Genomic DNA, 26,098 nt, shown 5'->3' with positions numbered 1-26,098 from the left:
GAGGAGAAGGAATTTGTTTCCATACATCAACGTACACGGGATCTCAGGTAAGACCGCATATCCGAATTGTTACCTGGCAAGCTGACAAGACGGATTTGAATTTATGGCGGAGAATTTATGCGCGTAAATAAAAAGGAGACCAAACAAATGCGAATACACAATGAAGTATAGTGACATTTTTAACCCTTTGCACCGAATTATTTTTCAATTTTGATGCTGACGACTCTCTATTGTTTTAAGTGTTTCATTTGAAATTTACTTCGCAGGACAGTTTCTTGACTACTACTTATTTTATACAATTTTGTTTACTAATTAGTAGACAGCGGATCTTTATGCAAAGGAAAAATTGTCTGCATCGATTGCAATAAATGTTATTTCTTGACATCGTCAATTTTTTAAATTTTCCAACAATTTTGGATTTTACCTACTCAATTTTGCTAAAGAAATTTGAATTTATGGCGGAGAATCTACGCGCGCGGTCTTCTCGAAGGAGACCAAACAAATGCGAATACACAATTAAGTACTGTGACATTTTTAACCCTTTGCACTCCGAATTATTTTGCAATTTTGATGCTGAGACCACTCCCTATTGTTTTAAGTGTTTCATTTGAAATTTACTCCTACTTATTTTATACAATTTTGTTTACTAATTAGTAGATAGCGAATCTTTATGCGAAGTAAAAATTGTCTGCATCCATTGCAATAAATGTTATTTCTTCCCTTAATGATTTTAATAAAGGAGAAATCATACAATTGGCATATTCAATTTTTTTAACTTTCCAACAATTTTGAATTTTACCTACTCAATTTGGCTATAAATGCATAAAGATCTGCAGTCTACTAACTATATTAAATGTAGCTCCCAAACTTTGTGTTGTATATTTGTGGAACTTGATAATAATGATTATTAGACTGCGGATGTTTATGCAATAATAGCTTTTAAAAATTTTCAAAAAATGTTAGGGTATAAAGTTCGACGGAACTTAGTACGATGTTAATTTATTTTTGATCTGAAAAGGCTACTACCGCAGAAAATAAGATCCGATTTGATCCGATTTTCTTAAAATTCGTCTACGAACATTGCAAATTGTCTAGACATCCGCAATTCTAATAATTATAATTGAATTACTTTGTAATTATAATTCGTGGTACAATTCAGTTGTAATTCAACACGACTCTGGCTATAATACACAGGTTGTTCCTCATACCTGTTATTTGGTTCTCGCTCCTCGGTGCGTCGAGCGTCAAGCGGCAGAGGATGATGAAGTCACACGGACGGATAACAGTAACGATATATTTCTCTTTTATTCGCCTGAATTTACAATTCAGCTGCCGCGAGATACAAGTTGTCGACGCGAGTCGAGGCGAGCATCTGATCTAAGGATACAATTTCCGCTGGGCGAATACGCGTTCTCGTCGGTACCGACCCATCGATCCAACGATCCAACGAGCAGGGATCACGACAATATGGATGTGGTGACGGTGATGACTAGACAGCGGATCTTTATCCAAAATAAACATTTTCTACCTGAATTGCAACGAACTTTGAGTAAAATCGAGAATTATTTTCTTAATTATGTTTGATAGGCTGAAAGTAATATAACAGTATTTATAAATTCGGGTAAACTTTACTTTACCGGACTCGAAATTTGTGCCTTTCTCCTGTAAATTATGATGTATTGGGTTGGCAAGAAAGCAATTTCGGTATTTTAAGGTGAAATGAAACCCAATTTTATTATTCAATATGTAGCTGTCGCAGCTTTATGAAAATAGCCAATAACTTTATTAAGATACCAGAAAGATGGCAAAAGATCATCGAACAAAATGGAAAATATTTGATCTATTAAAGTCCATTATGCTTAAAGAAATTTTTATTTCACCTTAAAATACCGAAATTACTTTCTTGCCAACCCAATATTTGGTATGTAATCCAGTAGGTTTGTACCCGGGTCGGTTGTTGATCGAAGTTTCGATCCTGTAGGATCATTGGTTCAGGAGTTATGCTTACTTAAAGTTGAGCAATCTGCAGTGTTTTTGACAGGTAAGAGCGCCGCCATATTGCCACCCACTCCGCCAACCTAATCACCAACCAACTACCACCTAGCGGCTTCGCTCGGTAAGCGGCGCGCGACACTACAAACCAATATGGCGGCGTTACCTGTCAAAAACACTGAAAAATGCACAACTTTAAACAAGCATAACTCCTGAACCATTGATCCTACAGGATCGAAACTTCGATCTGCAGCCGCCCCGGGTACAAATCTACTGAATTACATACCAAATACATCATAATCTATAGGAGAAAGCCTCGAGTCCGGTAAAGTAAAGATCAGCCATAAATTCTTCTAACGTTTTCACTGTTTGTAACAACAAAAATTATGTTTTATTAAATTCGCTGTCTAGCGATGACGATTGGAACTGCGATTGCGATTCGAACGCGGTGCAAGACGGTCGGAGGAAAATCTAGTGCCCCTGCTTTGCTATTTTCTATGTTGATCGACTTCGTTCGAAAACAAAACCAATCGGCGGTAAAATAAAGGCTGTTGCCCTTTTAACACTTCACCTACCGGATTTTCAATAATTTCGCTGAAATTATGTATTCGATTATTGGGGATCACTTGTTGATTTACGGAAGAATCCATTAAACAGAAATTATGCCATAATCGCCGGCAGGTAATGTGTTAACAGCACGTGAACGACGCCGCACAGTGGGCCAGATCGACGAAATCTGTGTCAAAATCAAAGAACTTTCGATAGAAATGAGATAGAGCGATGAAATTTTTTTTAAATGAAAGCCGAAACTTTGCAGAATATGGGTTAATTATGGAGATTGTGGTACGAACTTTGTTAACCTTGAAAGAATTCGTTAAACTTGCACAATTTCAAGAAAATTGTGGTTTTTCCAATACCACGCGTGGAAAAAAATTTTTTTCAACAAGCGACACATCATTTCCCGTAGATTTTTTCACGCTGATTTTAAGTAAACGTTCAAATATTTCATTATGATTATTTTTAATGTGTTTTATATATGAGAATACAATATATTCCTTCAAACTAGTGGGTTACCAAATCATTTCAACGAAAAAATGATTTCATAAGTTGTGTTCACAAAAATCGACTTCTTGCAAAATCCTGAGGTCGTAGATAAATTTTGAAACCAGACTTGAAATCCGCGTGAAAAAATCTACGGGAAATGATGTGTCGCACGTTAAAAATAAATGTTTTCCGCGTGTGGTATTGGAAAATCCACAATTTTCTTGAAATTGTGCAAATTTAACGAATTCTTTCAAGGTTAAAAAACGTTTGTACCACAATCTTCATAATTATCCCATATTCTACAAAGTTTCAGCTTTCATTTGAAAAAAATTTCATCGCTCTATTTCATTTCTATCGAAAGTTCTTTGATTTTGACACAGATTTCGTCGGTTTGGCCCATAATGCGCCGGAACAAGATCAACGCGTTTATATTATTATACAGCGGATCTTTATGCAAAATAAAGATTCTCTACCTGAATTGCGACAAACTGGAATGACATAGAAATTCATTTTCATTCTTAATATGTCTAATAGGTTGAAAATAATATAATAGTATGTTTAAATTCTTCTAATATCTTTCCTGTGTTAAATTGTACCTATTCATTTCTGTCATAAATGCATGAAATACATTTTTTCGTTGATCCGGTGCTGTTCAGCGCGACAGCCTTTAGAAAAAAGATTGAGCAAAAGATGGAGGAACGAACCCGTGATTCTCGTTGCCCGGGCTATTTCCTACCGGTCGATCGTTACTGGACCGGAAACGGGGGTGGTTTTATCCGCAACTCGGAGATCGCCCGGCGAATTTCGTTCGACGAAAGGCGGATCTTTCGATCGCTCTGGGAAAGGTGAACTCGCGGGAGCACGAGTCTTACGGAGATCGTACGGTGAAGTATTTGGTCGGCGAATCGCGTGCGGAATACAATTCGGAATTTCAAACGGTTGGTTTGTTCGCTTGTTCTCTAGTGCAAGCTCGATTACGATTACGTGGACATGGCTGGCAATGAGTTTTCGCGTGCAGAACGTTCCGTTTCGGCGGCTCGAGATATTATATTTGGCAGTACGGGACTCGATTAACTGTGTACACTCTGTGCAGAGCGTTAGACGCGTTGGATCGCCGAGGCATTCGACCGGGAACAGTCGTCGATATTCGAAAGACGGTATCAAACATCTTCCAGCGGTCATTCTAACGCTGTCGCGAGGCTTTCTTGCCAAAAAAGGTAGGCTAAAGGTACCAGTTACATGTTAAAATAACATCAAGTAACTAGTATTAATATTTTTAGAAATAAAATTCATGTTTTCCCTTCGCAGAGTTGGGCATTAATCGATTAAAATTTTAATCAAGATTGACTGATTAATGTGTACGATTAAAATAGGTAATCATTGAAAAATCGGCGATTGATTCAGTCGATTGATGAAGTTAATCGTCAATCGTTGATTAAAAAAAGAAATTATAGAAAATGCTAAGAAACCGTGATACACCAGAGGATAATAAAACAATGATTTTATTGTGCTACGGCATAGAAAAAATTAATCAATTAATTTGTTATCGCTATACTGCGGATCCTCATTCAATTATGGCTTTTGAAAATGTTCAAAAAATGCTAGGATGTGAAATACGACAGAGCTTAGTACGATTTTTATTCACAGGCTACCACCACGGAAGATAAGATTTTATTTGATTCGAGTTTCTTCGAATTCGTCCACAAAAATTAAAAATTGCATAAACATATCCGCAGTCTAGTTATCACAAATTTCTTGTTAATATTTTATTTGCTTTTTAACAAGATCGTCCTGAAAAATTTGACGATACAGAAGGAAAGGTTGATGATCGATCGTTTATCGTAAATTAATAAACTTTCAAGTCGTCACTAAACAACTGGTACCTTTACCCCGTGTGTTGCCTTAAAAAGCAGACCAGATTGAATTGATCGGATTTTGGAGGCCGAATGCCTCGACGACAGGCCGTGCGCGCACAGCACAGCACGCAGGGACGATTGCTCCCCTAATTGCTAAGGTTTCGTCATAAAAAAGTGCCTCTAAGCTTAACAATTCGTATCGCACCTGGTGGCTACTGTCGTACTATGGCTACCCGACAGACACACATTCCGCGAACGCTACTCGACTATCGTAACAAAGTTTTGATTCGTTCTTCCGCGCACTCCCTCCGAGATCGTTGAAGCGTTTCGAATGGAACCTGTACACGCTGATACGCACCTGCGTGCTCAACGCAGTAACGCTGTTGCGTTCACCTGTCTTTTCGTCGGGATCTCGGCGAGATCGAGAGTTCTCCGGGCCCGTGCGCTCGATTGATCGTGACAACAAACGGAATCGGACTCGGACCCGACAACGAAACGGATTCGATGTGGAAGTTTACGTTTTACAAGGGCTGGCTCTAGAGTCCGATTTAATTACGATCTACGGGAACCTCTAACGTTCGCTCAATTGACTAGGTTCCTCTTCTCGTCTCTCTCGTTACAAGCTACGTACGTACTCGCTTCTAAGTATTAGATGATTGCATAAGTTCGTGTCCGATTTGAAAACAAAATTCAATGATTGAATTTTAACACCAACCGTTCCGGGTACATAACGTATCGGACACATATCGCGTTATGAAAATTTACGAGACTGAATTTATTTAGATGTCTCACAATTTTGATAATAATACGCGCTCGAATAAAGAAGTTTATCGAATAATTTCTAGACCGCGGATCTGTATGCAAAATAAAAATATTCCGCTTCGATTGTGGGAAGAAGGAAAAAAATAAAAATTGATTTCATCCCTTAATGACTTTGTAACGTTAAGAACAACGATACAACATTCTTGAATTTTTCTAATCTGTTATTGTTTTATATTTCACCCAACTAATTTCTTTATAAATGCATAAAGATCCGCAGTCCAATAATTTCTAATGGAGCATCTTTATAATTTCAATAATTAAAATGTAAACAATGTGAAAGCGGTCATTCGACCGGTCGCGGTACGGACGGTGTTAAAGAATACAATTCTTTCCTACAATTAGAAAAGAATGGTGACTACAAGTCGCGGTACAGTTCGCGTCTATGACAATCGGGCAGGCACTTATGCAATCGTCTGATATATCGACAAAAGTATACTCGTTACGCTACGCTCGGCTGGGAAAGTCGCGACCGGGGTAACAACCCCCATTCGTTCTCCGAACCGAGCACGAATTTTTCTAGCCTACACGCGGCCGGTTGGCGCACGCATTTGATTTCTAGACACGCTGGAGGGGTTAGGGACACGCTGGTACTTGAAGGTCCAAGGCTGAAACTTATCGCTAGAGACCTCGAGAGTTTCGCCGGCGGCTGCTCCAAACTCGAACGACCAACAAGCACGCACGATATACGATATGTATTCTAAATTACCGATTACTGGATCAGCGCGATCTTTTTCATGCGGATGCGGATCTTTGACGCGCCTACGAAACACAATCGAACGTGTAAAATACAATACAACCTATCTACTAACCCGAATGAAATGAACGCCTCGTCTCGGTTTGCCCTCCAAACAGATTCGCGAGTTACCTCGATCGATCAAACGCCTAGACCGATTCGGATCCTCGGATTCCCGCGAGCGAACGTTTCAAAATGCGCTGTGATTACCCGAGGAACAAGCTGCGTCGAGAATGGCTCGCCTAAGAAAATATCAATTCTCCGTCCCTCTCTTTCGGTGGCCATCTTTTTTATTGTACTAACCGCGGCCTCTTTTTTTTCTCCGTGCCCTCCGCAAGCCAGAAATAACGTTAAACAATGGAACAACAAATTCTTCGAAGCATCTTGTCTCGACTCTGCCAACGTCCTCATCTCGCTCTGTTGAACGTGTATTAATAACACACTTGTACTATTACTGTACGTGTACTATATCCGTACACATTTACTGTATTTCTTTCAACAATTTCGTTAATGTGTTCCTCTCAAATATATTACAAAATTTCTCTGAATGTCATAATGTTATAATTAAAATTTCTTCAAGCTCGTCAATTTAACTCGTCAATTTCAATAAAAAAAACATCGTAAAATGACTTTACCTTGTTATTTTATCGATTTTTTATCACTGTGTCAATTTGATACCGAGGACTGCCTCCTTTCTGCCCTCGGCTTGTGCCGGCACACCGTGCCAGCATAAAGCGATACTTATTCGAACGTAGAAGTATGTTGTTCTGCTGGCACAGCCTGCTGTCCAACATCGAGCATGTTCGTTTACTGGGTACACGTGCATCAATGCATCCTCGATTTAATTCGTATAATTGTTAGAACATTCATATTGATTTATGTATCGAGACTATGGTTTCACAAATTGTACACCCATATTTTGCTTTCGAAAACTAGTAACTGCATCTTAAAAATGAACACGAATTCAAATGCGGATACGTTAGTACACGTGCATTTAAACATACGTGAATTACACGTGTACAATTTACACGTGTACTCGTGTACTTAAAATGACACGTACCGAAATACACGTGAAACAGACCAGTAGCCATAGTGCGAACACGCTCGTTTAAAACTATGTAATTTCTATTTTATGGAATCGTGATCCCGATCCTGACAGAGTCGAGTCTACCGAACGCTTCTCCATGTTTCTTTCGCTGTGTCGCCCGGGTAGAAAAAGTTTGTAATATAACATTCGTTGTTTCGCCTTGTAGGGTCCTCTTGTTTCTTTTTTTTCCATAGAAAACATATAAAAATTGCGTAACGCTCGATCGAACACGCAACGCGGAACACGAGAGCTCTCCGGAAGGTCGACCCCTTCGGAGGACGGTTTCCCGGTTTCGTCGCGAGTTACAATCCGGTTCGCCAGGAAATATACAATCCCGAAAACTGAAACTGTTCCCTCCCCCGGTTTGTTCTCGATTTGAATTGACTAACGGCGACCGATCTCGGCCATCTCTCGGCTCCTGGTACGACTCGAGGCTGCCGGACAAGTAAGACGATAAAGTAAATTGGAAATTCTTTGAGTTTATCCCGCAGCCTGGTCGTTGCTCGCTACCAGAGATCGCGATTTCGAACGTGTACTAAAACACACGTGTGTACACGTGTATTATATTTAGATACACGTGAAATGGGGATCTCTGCTCGCTACGTTTTCCGGTTGACGGATTCGATCGTATCGCGATTCGCGGCCAGCGATGGGAACGATACTCGTCCGACCGACGTGACATCTTGGAATGTCGAGTGAGGAAGTTGTCCAATCAGTTGAATCTCGAAATTTCGTTCTCGTTATTGCGGACACCCTGTATAATACGCTTGTCGTTTAACGATAGACTTTTTTTCCGGTAGAATCGTCATTAGAATAATTAAAGCACTTCGTTCGGGAAATAGACTTCGCCGTATTGCTTAGGATTACTTACAATTAGAGAGAAGTGAATCGCCCGCCTAAACTCGATCGTTCGGGTAATCGCGTTGCGTCGTGCGTTATTATCGTAATTATATAGTAAATATAATTGACAGAGATCTGTCCGATTATCTGTCCCATCGTCGGCTAGAGACGCGTGTCGAGAAATCGAGCAGACAGAGAAAAACCGGTAGGAATCGTTCCGAACAACTATTACAGTTTGTGTTGTGTCGCCCCCTCCCCTGTGCCATTGAAAATACGAAATAGAAGCTGGTCAAAAAATACCCAATGTGTTTCCGGTATGCGTAACCATGACCGTGTTACACGCGCGGAGATTCGTCGTTTTCGCGATCACGTTTTTGTACGATTTTCCCTAATGATTCGGCTAGATCGCGCGCTAAAGTGAGATCCGAAACATACTTGCTATGGCTACGGGTTGCCATAGGGACACGTGCCTGGCAACCGGCTACCGAACGACACCGCCGGTTAACAAACGACAGTGCTACGTTAACAGTCGACGATACCACGCTACCCTAGAAAAGAAAAACACGACCGCCCTGATTCGGATTCGCTTGCCTCGAGAGAAGACATCGACCTCTCTGCTCGTAATCGCGCGTTTCGAAACGACCTACGCGTCGGTCGCACGACGGTTGTCTACTCGAGTGACAGGTGGGTCAGCGAAAATCATCCGGTCATTCTAAAGTCTACCTATCAACGCTAGGGATTCGATAACACCCGATTAATCTCTAAGGAAACTATAACAAAGTCGAGAACGGAAACTATATCCCGGCGCGGTGACGCGTCGAGCGCGCTCGTGTTTTACGTTATTTAATTATTGCGATTTGGTGTTCTGATTGCCGGGTGAGCGATAACGGGATCTCCTATTCGACAGGACTAGTCTCTTAACTTGTAGTTCTAGGTGTACATCGACGGCACACCGTCAACGCATCGACGGCCGGGTCTCTCTGTGTGTCTGTCTCGGTCTCGTCTCGTGGCCGTCGAAGCGTCGACGTCCAGGAGTTTCGTTTAACGATCGACGTTTAGAAAAGTTGATTCTCGGTACGCTTACGCCTACGGATATTCCCTAGAAAGTCGGGGGCCCCTGGTGCAAGGCCTTTCGTCGATAACGGAACACACTGTTCTCATATACCACCGCTCGAATCGTCGATCGACGACCGACGACGACTTCCCGTGATTAACACGCGGTACGATTGTCGTTGGGAGGAAAGCGAATCGTTTCGGCTACGGTAGGTTCTCGCTCGTCGCGCTTCCGGTCTTTGCACTTTCTTCGTACAAGCCGGGGAATGTATTGGGTTGGCAAATAAGTTCGTTCGGTTTTTTACATTGGAATAAATCACAAAAACCGAACGAACTTATTTGCCAAAGCAATAGTAGTGCTAATTTCGTGTACCGCGCGTGCCTCGCAATACTAGAACCGGAAGTCCGTGTTGAATGACCAATCGGACTCGATTGTTTCTTTATGTTCTTATATGTACACATTAATCACGGCTTCGATTCAATAATGGAGTGAGTTCTTGTGCAACGAGCGAGTGTCTACTGTGCCTCGTGCAGCGCGGCGACGAGAAACGGTTCTACGCCCCTGTAACTCGATCACCCTGTATACAACGGTGTTGGGGGAGAGCTTCTGCGCCCCTGTGAGTCGATTACCCCGTATACAACGGTGTCAGTGCGATTCTGCGCCCCTGGAGGTTGATTATCCCGTATCCAGCGGCGCCGGGTCGGTTCTATTGCGCTGCCTGTTGGTGTTGGTCGATTGCCCCGTATATCGTACACACCGGTTTCGGGTTCTTACGTAGCCACGGCAATCCCTCCACTGGAGAAAATGAAAATAGCAAACGACTGTAACTTTGTAAAATCCCCGAACGATTCTAACTTACCGACGCGACGCGACGACGCCAGTAAGCACGCGCCCCGGTATGCCGGGATGCCATCAGCAGGCGGGGCGTGTAATCGACTCGGTTCCGCCGATCGGGATCCACCGTGCCAGATTGAACACGTTGGATCCGAGGGTGAATGAGTTATCGTTACATAGAGAATAGACCCGCTACCTTCGGACGCACTCGATCGATTACAGTTTTCCGTGGATTACTTTTTTTTCGCGGCTCGACGAAATGAAATATTCTGTCCACAGCGATTTCACGCGCAATTCGCGCGTTCAGACGGACGTTTCTCCCCTGTCGAGTCCTCGAGCACACGGTCGATTTTATTTCGGCGACTTTGCGGAACGTCGGACACCGTCCCTCGTTCTAGGAGAATCGATCTGCTTGTTTCTCGATCCACCCGGTGTCGATCGTTACCGTTGCTTCCGCAGTTTCGCCTCGGCGGTGGATCGCGTTCTTCGGCAATCGACGGTTCGTTATCGCAGAGTATACTTTGGCTCCGGAGTGGTTCCGGATCGTTTGGCTCACGCCACGCAACGAAGCGGCTCCTTCTTCCGTTGGTTCTTGCCTCGAACCCGTGACATTTGTTCACCCGCTCGACGAGCTCGCGCGCAACAATCCCCTCCTCGTCCATGGAAACTGTGGAAGCTCCGTCGTGGATGAGATCTCGTTCGAGTCGCGACCCTGTAAAAACGAGTACAGTTGTTGATCGACACGAAAACATTGGGACAAATGACCGATCTAGCTGGAAGAAAGTCATCTTCGGAAATAGATATATCTTTTGTTACTGGGTGAGTCTCGCAACGTGACGATCTCGAATAACTCGTAAATTATTTGTTACACGAAAAAATGTTCCGAACAAATGTTGCACGGTTTCCTGAGGAATGTACAGTGCTCTAATCCGTTTTTTATTACTTTACTTTTTTATGGAGATATCAGGGTTACCTCCAGTTGTTTTTTTAATGGAATGTCTAATATTTTGAGAAAGTACCCTCAACAAAAGAGCGGAGGCTCCGGCTGATTCCACCAGTGAGCCGCGAGAAGCATGTATAGTTCCTGATCCTGAACGGTGTACCCCGGTGGCGGCTGCGAAGGCAAAGGCGGTGGGATCGGTGGCAGCAGAGAGTAGGACGGCGGTGGTGGCGAAGGCGATTGGGACTGCGAGAAGGTTGTCGTGGTGGAGAGCGGCGTTGCCGGCGTGGTCGGCGATGTCGTGCTTACTGCCAGAGGAGGCTCTTCCTTCGCCGGAGATCAGAGCGCGCAATCGAACATCGCCAGTGACCGAGTGATCACGTCGTCCTGAAACACAAGTATCCTCGGGGATCAAGCGGTCGTTCCGTGCGCGAGCAAAGACTCCGTTAAAAGCTTTTCAGATTCGGCACCCTTTGTTATTTAACCCTCGCACAACAGCCTGGCATCTAGAACCCGGCGCACACTTGTTAGCTAGCCCCTAGACGCCCTAGACCCGACACACTTGCGAGCCAGCCCCTAGACGCCCTAGACCCGACACACTAGCTACCCTTATATACTGTATACCTTAGAACAGGCATCCTCACGGGGTACTTGTGCTCGGGCTGAGCAGGGCTTGCGAGGAACGGACGGTAGACCTACTTTAAGCAGCCTGCAAACAGCCCGACACCAAGCTTCCACCGTTCAGGCTGCCCAGCTATTTTAATTCATTGTGGAATTTCCAAGATTCGAAACTACTCAGTTTCAATCTTACATAGTACAGTATTTTATCGATAAATGTCCCGAATGTCTGGCCGACGGAGTTGAGCAGTAATTAATTACATGAGTATTTAATTACATCTTCAATTACATGTGCAAAAGTGGACTACAATTACTAGACTGCGGATTTTATGCATTTATGAGAAAAAGGCATACGTACAATTTAGAACAGTGGAGGTATTAAAAAGATTTAAGGCCACCAGTATATCAGTTTCATCTTAATAAGGTAATTAAAATAAGGAAGAGACATTTTTCTTTGGCTCCTGTGTCTTGCAATCAATGCAAACATTTTCCGCGATCGCAATTTTGTCATTCTTCATTCCCGTCTTATGTTGTCACGGAGAACCACCTCTTAAATTTTCTCTCAGCTGTAGTCGAACTATAAATAATTAAACCATCAAATAAACGTAACGGCCAGGTACCGTTGGGAAAGAAACGAGAGCCCGTAAGACAAACGATATTTCAAGTTTGCTCCGTTCTACTGTAAGACAGTACGTAAAACAGTATTCCGCAGGGGTGGAACACCGGGTATTATAAGCTCCGTTTGACAAACGACCGGCAATAAGGTCAGATCGGAATGGGTTCTACAAGATCCTAAGGGAGGGCGAGCCACGTATCGGGACCTCCATTTTAAATGGAGGAGCCAGAATCTCGGGGGCCATGAAGTAAGACATCGCGTCGCGTCGTATCGTGCGCGGGGCGTCGTACCTTCAAGCAGCTCTCGATAAATTCCTCGATCGTTATTACGCCGTCCTGGTTCAGGTCTAGCTTCTTGAATACCCTGTCCAGCTGTTCCCTAGCTTTCCTCTCCTCCTCGGCGTGGTGCCGCCTGCCCATCAGCTCGTGCACCGCCGTCACCACTTCCCCTAGCTCGCCCCTTGTGATGCAACCGTCCCCGTTTATGTCGTACAGCTTGAACGTCCATCGCAGCTTCTCGTAGATGCTGCCTCGCAGCAACGTCGACAGAGTGACGAGCAGATCCTGCAGCGACGAGAGAAACCGGGTTTCTTAGTCCTCGCGAGTTTCCGCCAATTACATTCTTTTAAATACTACGGGTGGGCGGGGACCCGAAAGTCGAAGTCGGGTCGGAAACCCGAAAATCTACGACTAGACTGCGGATCTTTATGCATTTATGAAGAAATTGGTTGAACGAAATATAAAACAGTAAAAGATTCTCGAAATTCAAGAATGTTGTGATGTCGCTTTTAACGTAACAAAGTCGCTAAGGGATGAAACGAATTTTTATGTTATTCCTGCTTGCCACAATCAATGCGAAACATTTTTATTTTGCATAAAGATCCGCAGTCTATCTGTGACATTCGGGGCTCCGAACACTATAAATTTCGGGTACCCGATTGTCACTAAATTTCGGGTACTCGCCCACCCCTACTAAATACAGGATTCGCGCAGAGTCTAGTCAGTCTCGATCGTTTTGAATCTCTGCAAAGGGATTTTCCGAATTTCCCCGTGTCCCTCCAGGGGCGGATTAAGCGGTCAGCGAACTAATTTGGATTTGGGGGCCCCGTGCTTGTAGCAGAAAATGTTTAGCTTGGAAAATTGTGTAACAGCCCTGGCTGCCGTTAACAGGTATCTTTGCTAAGAAAAGGAAAGGTCATTCATCGTTGAATGAATAATGTATGGCCTCTAACAGGGGAAGGAACCCAAGTGTTCGACTTCGATTTTGATCATCTTTCGTGAGACGATATGGTATATGGATCCCTAATGATGTCTGCAAAATATTAGGTGTAGTAACTCAATACTTCTAAAGATATAAACAATCGAATTTCGAAAACTTGAGCTGCAGATCATGGTGTATCAACAAGGTATGAAAGTTTAATTGTTCATATCTTTAAAACTATTGCGTAACTACACCCAATATTTCGCAGACATCATTAGGGATCCATATAACATCGTCTCACAAAAAATGACCAAAATCGAAGACGGACACTTGGGGTCCCTCGCTTGTAAGTTGCACCCTGTGGAATTTCTGATCATTTTTCGTTTTTGGGTATAACTTTACGAGAGTTTCTCTTGAAACTTTCTTTTAGGGTGTCCCTCCCATGCGGATTAGGGCAGCCCTTAGCTACAGGGGTGAACAATTCTTTTTCCGGATATTGACGGACTTATCCTGGAAAATATCGAAAAGTCGAGAAACAAGGACCACCCTACTATACATAGATTCGCTACAAGCACGTCGTCGAACCGTGATAGATCGGTTTAGAGTGAATTACCCTGAAGCTGATGGCACCGTTGCAGTTTACATCGAACGCCTTGAACACGTAATGGGCGTAGAGGCTGGAGTCTGGAATTCGTACGGGGTCGCCGTTAACTAATTACGCAAAAACGCTGGTCTTTATTTAATTGGAACTCACTGCCATGAGGGAAGAACTTCGCGTAGATGTCCTTGAACGAGTCTTCGTGCACGACACCCTCTGGACACTCCTGAAACCGACAAGTCGACGAACATCAACGAGCAGTCATCATTCTGTAAATAACGAATTGTTGCTCAAGGGTCGGTGTATCGAGCGGCTATAGACGATCCCGTCGCAGCTAATGAAACTATTGAAAGATCGTATCGATACCGATATCGTATCGGTATCGATATCGACTCTCTGAAGGTAGAAACCGTTGTCGTCGCTGGCGTAATTCAGAGGGACGACGAATGGACGACTGGCGAATGGAAAATTGATATTTTCAAAGATGAAGATCCCACACTCCGTACCGAAGAACGCGTTCGAGGTTTACAAGTATGTTACAGAAACGTTCTCGAGTAATTCGAGAAGTAATTTGTCTGGATACAGGCTGCCGCGACAGTCGATCGAACGAATAAACCGGGGTTTCTCTTCTGTTTCGAGATGCTCCCACGATACGACGCGACTATCGACCGAGGTGGAACGGACACTTTGCTCGGAGGATCCTCTCTGGGACGAGAACAGGATTCCAAGCCTGAGGAGGCTCGCTCTTCTCGCCATAGCTGTCGCGTGGGAGTATAATCCGATCTTGGACGAGCTACCAACTTGTGAGGACATGAACGAGCTGATCGAGCTCCTGCCCGTTGGCCTACCTTTCGAACTCACTATTACGAAGATCGGGGACGAGCACTACTGGGAACGATGCTCGAGGAACAAGTAATCGATTGTCTAAACCACGGGTCGGCAAACCTTTCTTCGACAGGGCCAGATCGTAAAATTTCAAACAAACTCGAAGGGGTCATATTTCATGCCGAATCGATCACATTTTGCAGGCACCATCGCCGATTTTGTTCTAAATGAAATATGTTGTAGTCCATGTGAAATTGGGGGAGGTTTAAGTCATCATTTTGCCGGTTTCGAATTTTTTTAGAAATGGCAGGCCTTCAAAGGTTTTCAATTTTTGCCCATTTCGGCGAAAACGGGCCTCAATTACGAATTTTTATCTCAAGAACTGTTTGTCCGATTGAGCTAAATTTTTTTTCGTTTTATTCGGAAACGATTGGGCTATTACCAAATAATTTTTTCAACCTTGAAAATCAACTTTATAACGTCGAAAAATTTAAACAAATTCTTCTTTACGTTTAAGCAAATATTGGGTGTAGTCAGGCAAAAGGAGAAATTGTTTAAATTTTTCGGCATTATAAAGTTGATTTTCGAGGTTGAAAAAATTATTTTGTAATAGCCCAATCCTTTCCGAATAAAACGAAAAAAAATTTAACTCAATCGGACAAACAGTTCTCGAGATAAAAATTCGTAATTGAGGCCCGTTTTCGCCGAAATGGGCAAAAATTGAAAACCTTTGAAGGCCTGACATTTCTAACAAAATTCGAAACCGGCAAAATGATGACTTAAACCCGCCCTAATTTCACATGGACTACAACATATTTCGTTTAGAACAAAATCGGCGATGGTGCCTGCAAAAAGTGATCGATTCGGCATGGAATAACCCGAAGATATTTACATGAATGGTTTTTTCATTTTATTAATTTATTTATTTTCAATTTTTTCGTGTAACTTTTCATGTAACTGTAGAGTGCCCAACGAAACCCGCCGACAGAGAGACACTTATCGAACGATTCTCGAAACTGGTTCGGGTTGAAGTCCGCGGGAAAAAAATAACAAGACTCTCGAGGCGTTTAGTTATCCGAATAAAGTTGTCCCAGTCGTCGGGTTCGATGGATCGAATGTCTCCGCTACAGGGGAGATTTTTAAAGAGGCGTCAGGTGCGGTTTTCATTGCAGGTGGGAAACCAACGAGCTGGCCTTGCACGGGAATTCTTGGCGACAGCGGTACTGCGAGGGTGTGCTCAGCGAGTATCTCGAGAGCCTCGAGCCAAGTTTCTTCGAAACGCAGAGGGAAGAGTGCGAGAGAATGATCGGCCTCGTAAGAAGTTACGTGCGAGCGATAAGGATTCGTTCCCTCCGACCGACCAGGCGAGCAATCTGCGAGAAAACTTTCCAACAGTCCAATCTCCGTGTTTTATCCATTCTAACGAGGCCGAAGGCGAATCACATTATTCCCGTTCTTGCGGCTCTCGTTGTTGCAAGAACGCTTTTTCTGCGGGAGGTCGACTCCCGATGGACCCTTTTCTAGGTGGTACAGTAAAGTCGCGATCTTGCTCCCTGAGGATCTCCACGATCACTGTCCTTTCGCCTATCACTCAATAATATTCAGTTTTCTATAAAATTAATTTTTTCTAATAATTCAATATTACTCCTGAATAACATTAAGTTTTCTGTAAAATTAATTTTCATAATAATTCGATGTCACTCCACAATAATATTAAATTTTCTATCAAATTAATTTTTCCTAACAATTCAATATTACTCCTCAATAATAGTTTTCTGTAAAATTAATTTTCATAATAATTAAATGTTACTCCTCAATAATATTAAATTGTCTACAAAAATAATTTTTTCTAACAATTCAATATTACTCTTCAATAATAGTTTTCTGTAAAATTAATTTTCATAATAATTAAATGTTACTCCTCAATAATATTAAATTGTCTACAAAATTAATTTTTTCTAATAATTCAATATTACTCCTCTCAATAATATTAATTTTCTATAAAATTAGTCTAAATTATTCTATAAAATTAATCTTTTCGCCTTCCACTAGGGGTTGTCCTTTTCTACTTTCGACACGGTTGACGCAGTCATGAAAAATAGCTTCCCTACACGATCCCTGTTCCTGCTCTAAACAGGCGATGGGAGCTGGATCGCGACTATTACCGAAGAACTAAAAATCTACGATGTTTCGTAGGAAAGAAAAGTCTACGGACGACGGGGATCCCTGTCACGCGGAGGAAGACATCGTCCACCACGTCCCGATGACCGTGATCTTGCCTCAGCTGCCCGAGCTCGTCGAGCTTCGCATCAACTTCGGCGTAATTTACATGAGCGACGGGTTCGAGTGGCGCGACTTCCAGTAAGTAGGTTCCCACGGCGCGACGATACGTAAAATATGCATTCGGCACAAACAACAATACAGGCCCCGCATAAATCCGTCGTTTCTCGAGGAAGTCCTTTAAATTTGAATAGAGCCGCGCGCGCAGGTGGATCGCTTGTTCTCCACGGCCGCCGAGACGCCTCAGCTTAGCGCACGAATTAACGGGAATAATAATCGCGTGTTGCACGCTCGACAAGCGTCGTATACATTCCGGGGACGAGCAAAGATCCCGGCGCTATTGAATATTATTGCAGCGTTTTCCTGGTCGGTTTCCAACAACCTACGCCATCCTTGACTAGCGAGGAAGGTCGGCCAGATATTTTCGACGCAAAACCGCCGCGCCGGCCTGGCTTTTTAGCCCTCGCGCCACGATCGCAGGGTCGTTTCTACTTGACTGCGACGGCCCACCATTATCGAATATGCGCGCAATTACCTTCAACACGAAACCTGCCACGGTCGAACGACCGGATTCTTATTTTATCAGTTATTTCCGAATTATAGTCATTTCGTTTTCTCGAGGGAAAATCAAAGCCAATTTTTTACCACTCGGAATACGTTTTATGACATTTTGTTCTATGATCTCTCGCGATTTTCCGGGCAACTTAAAGATCCCATACTTGCAGAATGTATGTCTTTTATTGAATCATTAATCTGTTATTTGTTTTACGACTTTATTTGAATTGTGAAATTTGCACCGTCTAAAAAATGTTAAACCATTCATTTCGAACACTTGGTAAGGTTTTGTGTTGAAACCATCGTTTCAACTCAATTCGCTGATGTAACGATTCCCATGAAAAAGGTTCTCCGTGGAGGATTGCCAGCTACTCGGCCAAGGAGCAGAGTCTTGCTCGAAGCTGAACAAGTTCACCATTTCGAGGAGCAATTTGGATCAGCCGCGGGTCGCTGCGCTGCTCCAAGGATTGGTGGGGAACCAGAATGTCGGTGATCGATCAGTGTGACAACAATTAGACCGCGAACCGTATGGGCTAGTAACGCGCGACAGGACAACGTGCCAGGACCCGACCGACCGGAAAAAATCGATCAAATTCAACAGGATCCTTCCGCGAGAACGCCAGCTTCTAGCTAGCTTTCGTGAATCGATCCGCGTGAAGCATGATACTGCTTCTCAATTCTTTCGGCGTTCAACTCCTCACGACAGGGAGTTCCAACTTGTTCCCCTCCGAGAACCGCAAGGTCCCCACCATTAGTCAAACCAGGGCCCGCTGTAGGGGCGGGCAAGCCGGACATTTGTCCGGGGCGCCATTTTGGCTGTAAGTGTGAGAAAAATATTGATGTGTTAAATAGCCAATTAATAGAAAATTAAAATAAATGCTTTTATTAAAATTTAAGTAAAATGATTTGATTTTTATTGAAAATAAAAAGTATGTAGCTTTATTTAAAAAATATATATATATTCTTTGACTTTTTGTCCGGGACGACGTAACCACTAGAGCGGGCGCTGGTCAAACCTTTCCCCACTACTACATACAGCCGTAGAGTTAGTGTAGTAGTAGCAACCATGAAGTCTAAGAGTGGGGGTAGAACCTAAGCGGGGAACGTGCTGCACTCGCGAGCTACAAGTTGGAACGCCCTGCTTTACGGTATCGAGTCATTATTAACACTAAACTTATCAACACCGGTTCCAGATTTTTTATTTTACAATTAGAAAAATAACCGTATCATAACGTTTCATAAGAAACGATTGTACAGATATCTTTAGTAGTGCATGTATCACAATAGGAGCCGCGCAAAGTCTAAATAAAATCAATCTCGTCATTTTTATAAGGGAACATGTGTGTACCAGTTACTACTGTACTAACAAGGGAAGGACCCAAGTGTCCAACTTCGATTTTAATAATCTTTTGTGAGACGATGGTATATGGATCCCTAATGATGACTGCAAAATATTAGGTGTAGTTACTGATAGTTTTAAAGATATAAACAATCGCACTTCGAAAACTTGAGCTGCAAATCATGGTATATCAACAAGGTATGAAAGTTTAATTGTTTATATCTTTCAAACTATTGAGTAACTACACCCAATATTTTGCAGACATCATTAGGGATCCATATACCATCTTCTCACAAAAAATTATCAAAATCGAAGTCGGACACATGCAGTCCTTCCCTTGTAAGTTGACCATCAGAAGTGACTGATGTGTATAGTGTTATAAAAATAACAAAATTAAATTTATTTGTATTTTGTGTAATTTTTACAATAATATATACTGCAGTCAAACAATATATTCAGTACATTCCCACGAAAACACCTTTGCAACTTCAATAATTGTCAAATCAAAAATCTAAAATGGGTCATTTGACCCCTCATGGTAGGTTAGGGTTGCCAGAAATGTTTTATCCAAATATAGAAGAAGTAGTGAAAACATGAGATAGGCTAAAAATATAGGAGTTCAAGTAAAAGAGGTACACAGCACATTTTTAAACTTTTTTATTCGAACAAAGATTTTTGAAAATTCAAATATGATATAGGAGATCAAGTTCAAATATAGAAGACTCATGTCAAATGTAGAAGATCTGGCAACCCCGTGGTAGGTTTAGTGTTAATTTCCTTTCCGCTGGAATAAAAGTGATGTTGCTGCTGTTGATATTTCGTGAAATGGAAATTTTCTTCTTCTTCTAAGAAATTGCTAGCATAAAATAAATCGGTGTGCAAGTGGTTAATGAGACTCCTTCGGAACCAGATAACGGAGATCGACTTTTCCCACTGCAAGCTGGGGGACAAGGGCTCGTTCGCCGTCGGAGAATTTCTGGCGACGCACAACGCGAAGGTGATGCGTCTGGTGAACAACGAAATAGGGCCGAAAGGGGTGTCGGGTCTGGTGCACGGAATACTCAAGAAAAGGCTTCCGCCGGTGCTCGAGCATCTGGACATGAGACTGAACCCTCTGCGCGACGAGGGTGCTATGCATCTGTGCGCCTGTGAGTGCATCTTCTCTCTGCATCTTCTCTATCGCGTGCTCGTTGCAACATTCATTTTCCTAACGACTCGTCTAGCCAGCGGTGAAGAAAATGTTTTAAAATGTTTTTAAAGATCCGTATAAAACTATTATTTGTACTTCTCGCCAGGATTTCGGCTAAGTTTGCCGATAAACTGCTTCAACTCTTTTGAAGTCTTTGCGCCTGATATTTAGCCCTTTGCACTTGGAGCTATTTCAACTCGAAAATTAAACATTTCTTCCGACCTAGAGTAATTCCATTCTATGTCATTTTTTTCGTTTTATGAATATAAATGCTTAGTGATTGATTAGATATCAACATATTTAATGACCTAAACGATATTTTGAATAATGGTATAGCAAATTTTAGTGGCGTCTTCGAGTCACCACTCGAGTGCTAAGGGTTAAGGGGATGGACTCCTTTTTCCAGGATTGCAAGGGTGCGGGATTCGCCTTCTCATTTCTCGATAATACAAACTAGGTAAAAGATCGATCTAGGGCGCTATCTCCCTCAAAAGGCCTATTGTTTTGTTTACAATTATAATTACGAATAAAGTACGCCTCGTAAACGAAAATTATTTAAATAAAAACAAGTGTTTAATATACCACGTTTTTAAGACGTGGAGCTGCGAGCATCAATGATAGCGGCGCGGTGAAAACAAACCAACATTCGTGACAACATTTCGACACATACTAATGAAAAAGTACATATGTATTTTCTTTGTTTTTCTTTTTTTTTCACCGCACAGCTCACCTCGCTGCTCCACTATAAATCCACCCTTAATATCGTGCCAACGAACGCGTTTCCCGTTTTGCGAGTGCAACGAGCGTAGCGGTCGATCGATCGATAGCTCGATCAGGCATTCGGGCCGACGGGCGACGCTAATTTCCCGAGCGATTCGGTTCTCTAAAACCGGAGACGAGTTCAATTCCCCGGCTAATAATAAACGATCCGATCGGGTGATATTAAAAAATCGTGAATGAGGCTTCTCTCGAATCGATCATCGAGATTGGACCGTCGAAATTAGAACTCGGATAGAATGCCGCCGCCTTTCACTGAATATCACCTGACTCGCGCGACGAATGGCGGCGCACGCGATCATTTATATTCGCCCGATCGGACACGTGAATTCTGAATGGGAGAGGCACCGCGAGATCCTAAATCCGTTTCAGACCTGCTGCGAACCGACAGCCTGGAAATACTGAACGTGAGCGGCTGCGGGATAGAAGCTGCCGGAGCCGCGGCGTTCGTCGAAGTATTGACCTCCGAATGCAACTTGAAAACGCTCAGCCTAAACCTGTCCAACAACGATTTCGGCCAGTCAGGTGAGAGAGAGAGAGAGAGAGAGAGAGAGAGAGAGAGAGAGAGGGGGAGAGAGATTGAACGAGAGAAACCTCGATTCGGCGTAGATGAGCCTGCTAATTACGCCAATCGATTACACCGTGCAACACCCGAATGATAACCGATGCCCAATGCTTATAGAGCTTGATACCTCGAATGCAAATCCAAAAACCAATTGCCTCGGACACGGTTTTCCAGAACATTCGTTTCGAATAGATCGATCGACAGATTCGAAGACAGGGACATTGTCGATACTCCTGAAGCGTTTGCTCGTTCCATTGGAAACGTTACAGAGACGTTCCACGCGTTCCACCATTCCAAGGTGTTTAAGCGGGTAGACTCTCGTTCGCAGGATTGCAAGGGATGTGCCTTCTCAGTTCTCGATAATGCAAAGTTCGGGTTTTTCGATAATCAAAAGCGCTAGATCAATCTAGGTCGCAATCGTCCTTTTAGAAAATAGCGGGGCCCTGACTGTCCTCAAGGACATTAGAGAGCAAGAAAAGGGCTCTCAGTTCTAGACGTGTGATTTTTTTAGTGGGTACAGTAAATCCTCTATAGACGTGACAGCCTCGGGGGAATTTGGTCGCATCTATCGTATAGGGGTAGCTATTTTTTGTCTCCAAAGGCCGATCCGAACGTAGAGAAGGATGTTCCTTTTCTTTATCGATCGTATAATTGTTGATAAAAGATGTAATGATGCTCTCGGCGCACTGGTTCGATTCAATTTTACTTCAAAGCAATTTTGCAATTTTAATGAAATTTTAAAAATAATAGCTGCGTCTGTGAATTATTAAACAGAAAAACTAGTATCGACTAGACGCAGTTATTATTTTTCTTGAAAATGATCTGAACATAGATCGAAACGTCGGAAATTTAATGAAAATTGCAAAATTGCTTTGAAGTAAAATTGGATCGAACCAGTGCGCCGAGAGCATCATTACATCTTTTGTAGAGAAGGACAGCGCGTGTAAATAATTAGAGACCACGCGCGGGTTCTCGCCCTCGGGCGGTCGATCGCGCTACAAAGAAATTAAGGTATGTATTAGGGTTTTATGATAGTTGTGTATCATTCTCAGATATGGAATAGCATTATAGTACAATACAACAATTTCCCGCTTAGCAACGTTGTTTGCCCTGTACTAAGTTGGGGGGGATATTCTTGGTCGCATCTATCATATAGAAATTGTTGCGCCCATAGAGGATTTACTGTATTGGGGACACCGACCACCTGTGTCCCCCGGGTCCCACACTACCTCTTCTGGATGTACGTAAATGTATTTTTTCCCACCTCTTTTTTACGTTGACGAGGCGTAATTTGCATTATCGGAAACATAAAGCTCTCTGCGACAGCTACATGAAAATAGGATTTTTGAGGGAGATAGCACCCTAGTTCGATCTTTTATCTAGCCCTTTCGACTACTGAAAACCCCATCTCTGAAACCTAAATTCTGGAAACGAATTAAACCTTTGTCATCCGAACAACACAGAATTCAATTGAACGGTCGATTCAATGATTTGTATACAGATTTTTGTTCAAGCAAACGCCAGCCATGATCAATTTAATTCTCGAAATATTTGAATTTAAATGTAACACTAAACCTACCGAACACTATAAAAGCGATTAAAAAGTTCTACATTACAAAAATGACAAGGCTTTATTTAGATCAGCGCTCGGATTCACTTGTTCGCGACGGCCGTGTTTTGAAGGCTACGCCCCCTCGACTCGACCGCGCGTCTCGCTCCCCGTGGCGGCCCTAGTTCTCCTAGGTGCCACCAATAGCGAGTATGGAACGCGCCTGAAGAACTCCGAACGAGGACCGCCACGGGGAGCGAAACGCGCGGCCGGTTCGAGGGGGCGTAGCCTTCGAAACTCGGCCGTCGCGAGTAAGTAAACCCGAGCGCTGATTTAGATTTTGTGCAATTTTTATTACGATATGTGCTTGGAGTTTATCGAATCAATTTCCATGTAAGCAACTCTAATTTCAACAATTCTAAGATGAAAAATATAAAACCAGTCATTTGATCGGCAGTGGTAGGTTTAGTGTTAAATAAGCTTCGTGACTCTCAGACGACCATACGATAATATTCGCGCGTAGGCTGAACATGTGTGCGGGCGGCGCGTTGCGGATCGATGGTAGGGTGGCTGCACGGCTGTACGGCTCCATGGAAAATGATAAACGGACGATTTCAGTGGGTGAGATGTTCGAGGATGCATTGAAGAAGATTCCGTTCCTTGTTCAGTTTGACGCTCGGATGTGCAATTTCTCCGCGGAATCGGAATACTCTCTTCACGAGAGCGTGCGCCGGTAAGCCATTGCGCGGCATATGTCTTGAGTCGATCCAGGCAATCAAAATGATCAAGATGATTTTCAGGAACCGGGAGGCGATGAAGGCGAAAGCGAGGAGAGTCTGATGTTCGACCGATTGACCGGCGCACAGTGGTCCACGGCACCGCTTCTTCTGGCCAAAATTCAATTTTTCAATTCAATTCTTCAATTCAAATTGCCCCAAAACTTTGTTTCTCTTAAGCAAGAACCGTTCGAAACCTTGAAATTCAAAATATTGGCTCTTTCAGATAACTGTCCGAGCAGATAGAGCGTTCGAAGTGCAAAACTATGAAATTGGAACGAAAAGATCGAACGCCACAGTTGATCAGTATTCACTTTTCTTCAAACTTCAACTTTCTTTCATAATATTCTAACCGGTATCAAGGCGAATCCAACGACCATAATAACTAGACTGCGGATCTTCATGCAAAATAAAGAACGTTTGATTGCAAGACACAGGAGCCAAATAAACGTGAAACTTATACACTGGTGGCCTTAAATCTTGTTCATAGGTCCGCTGTTTTAAATTGTGCATACCCATTTTTGTCATAAATGCATAAAATCCGCAGTCTAATAATAACATAACATTAAACCTTGGAATAACGCTTCGATAGTTTTTGCCACAAAAAGCGGGCTACCGGAGCACTGTGCGGCGCTTCGTCCACGAGAATGTAGTTTACTGGATTTCAACGAAGCAACGACGAGCACAGTGTATTTTTCTCGTAGAAATAAAAGATGAATCGAAGATCTCTTTGTAATTGACACACGTTATCCTGCGAGTGACGTTATTATCAGGGTCAGTTGTCCAGGGTTACACAGTGGCTCGACGAAAGCGGCATTTTTCACGTGAAAAAACGAGAAGACGAGTGGGAGAGGGCGGGACAAGGAATGACCGAAACGCGTCGAGTGGAATGAAAATGACCACCGTAACGGCGAAGGGCTAATGAAAGGCTCGGCAACAAAAGAACAGCGGAACTAGGGTGCAGTCGACCCAAGAATCTTATGCAAAAACCGTGGGCACGGTGAATTGCGCCGGAAGTAGGCCACAGGTAAGACTTTTTCCATTATTAACGGGCATCGGACGTCGAGAAAACAGTGAAAGCATCAAAGATTCTTCTCTCGGGAAAAACGTAGGCTGGAATAGTCGGTGACGTTGACACGGGGGAGCTGGATAAGATTCTGGAAAAGTAATTGGATGTACACGATGTACACGGTGAAATGAATTTATCCTAACGAGGAAAAGGAAGATTAGAGGTGGCCATAGCCGCGCAATTAACAAGCGAACGAGGCAAACTTCTCGACGAACGATATCCCATGCATCGTGCTCCAATTTCGTCCAAAGGCGAAACCATGGCTTACAAACATTTTCTGGCTCGCTGCCCCCTTTTCGAAGTTATCGTCGTTCCACGCGATCTCCGAAAATCAGCTTGGAACCGAAGTAAAATAAGAATTCAAATTAAAAACAATTAAAAAGACGGACTAGAAAGTGTAAAATAATTTTTCCTAGCCCCGTACAGATAGTCATGAAAATTTGTGATTGCGAATTTTGGATAGCTATGAAAATACTTGCAAGATTTCAAACGAAAAACGTGGGTCGCGTGCAATAGATAATTGATGTTCACTCAAGTCACTAACAATTTTATTGCACTGCACACACACACAAATGATGTGAATAATCAACTAATATTTCAAAAAATATATAAAAAAAAACTTTTTAATATAAGCGTGGTAAAAATGCGGAGTGTTAGGTAAACTTACTCATTCAACTTAGCCTCACAGTTTTAATAGACCGCATCGTAAGTCCCAGTGTCGAAGGGTCAGGTAGTAAGTGAGCAATACACGCGGCCCGGTCACCCCTACACATGGGGAGGGCCCAAAAAGTCGGTCAGTAGACTTAGGTTAGCGAGCATAAGTTGCAGACTGCGCTTTTCGATTTTTCAACTCGATCTAATATTTCTTTTCACGACAAAGTGCCTCCATGCTTTAATAACGAACAGACAGACAAGAAAGCGAGTTAATATTGCATTGTCA

The 26,098-nt window shown here is 42.9% G+C and overlaps 2 protein-coding genes across 2 annotated transcripts in view; one reads left to right on the top strand and one right to left on the bottom strand.

Moving 5' to 3' along the window:
* Positions 1-1,279: 1,279 nt before the first annotated feature.
* LOC143215886 (A-type potassium channel modulatory protein KCNIP1) overlaps positions 1,280-26,098 on the bottom strand; it is a 43,388-nt gene continuing 18,569 nt past the window's right edge. The window contains exons 3-7 of the mRNA XM_076438480.1: positions 14,391-14,460; positions 14,250-14,320; positions 12,727-12,999; positions 11,282-11,589; positions 1,280-10,974 (exon numbers count right to left, since the gene is read on the bottom strand). Of these exons, the coding sequence (XP_076294595.1) occupies positions 11,542-11,589; positions 12,727-12,999; positions 14,250-14,320; positions 14,391-14,460 (462 nt within the window). The 3' untranslated portion in view covers positions 1,280-10,974; positions 11,282-11,541. The remainder of the gene's footprint in view (positions 10,975-11,281; positions 11,590-12,726; positions 13,000-14,249; positions 14,321-14,390; positions 14,461-26,098) is intronic.
* LOC143215890 (dynein regulatory complex subunit 5) lies at positions 13,991-24,804 on the top strand. The gene is made up of 9 exons (XM_076438484.1): positions 13,991-14,765; positions 14,874-15,146; positions 16,232-16,423; positions 17,256-17,420; positions 18,241-18,379; positions 20,144-20,381; positions 21,572-21,724; positions 23,932-24,046; positions 24,114-24,804. The coding sequence occupies exons 1-9, from the start codon at positions 14,719-14,721 to the stop codon at positions 24,151-24,153; spliced, it is 1,362 nt and encodes a 453-aa protein (XP_076294599.1). The 5' UTR covers positions 13,991-14,718; the 3' UTR covers positions 24,154-24,804.

The sequence above is a fragment of the Lasioglossum baleicum genome, chromosome 14 (genome assembly GCF_051020765.1).
Source record: "Lasioglossum baleicum chromosome 14, iyLasBale1, whole genome shotgun sequence".
In the NCBI taxonomy this organism is placed as follows: Eukaryota; Metazoa; Arthropoda; class Insecta; order Hymenoptera; family Halictidae; genus Lasioglossum; species Lasioglossum baleicum.
Note: the sequence above shows the minus strand (reverse complement) of the source record. Positions and strands in the feature narration are given on the sequence as shown.

Coding starts and splice junctions, on each gene's coding strand:
- LOC143215890 (XM_076438484.1), top strand. CDS start 14,719: ATGAAGATCCCACACTCCGTACCGAAGAACGCGTTCGAGGTTTACAA. Junction 16,424..17,255: donor CGTTCCCTCCGACCGACCAG/GCGAGCAATCTG, acceptor GATGTTTCGTAG/GAAAGAAAAGTCTACGGACG. Junction 24,047..24,113: donor CTTCACGAGAGCGTGCGCCG/GTAAGCCATTGC, acceptor GATGATTTTCAG/GAACCGGGAGGCGATGAAGG.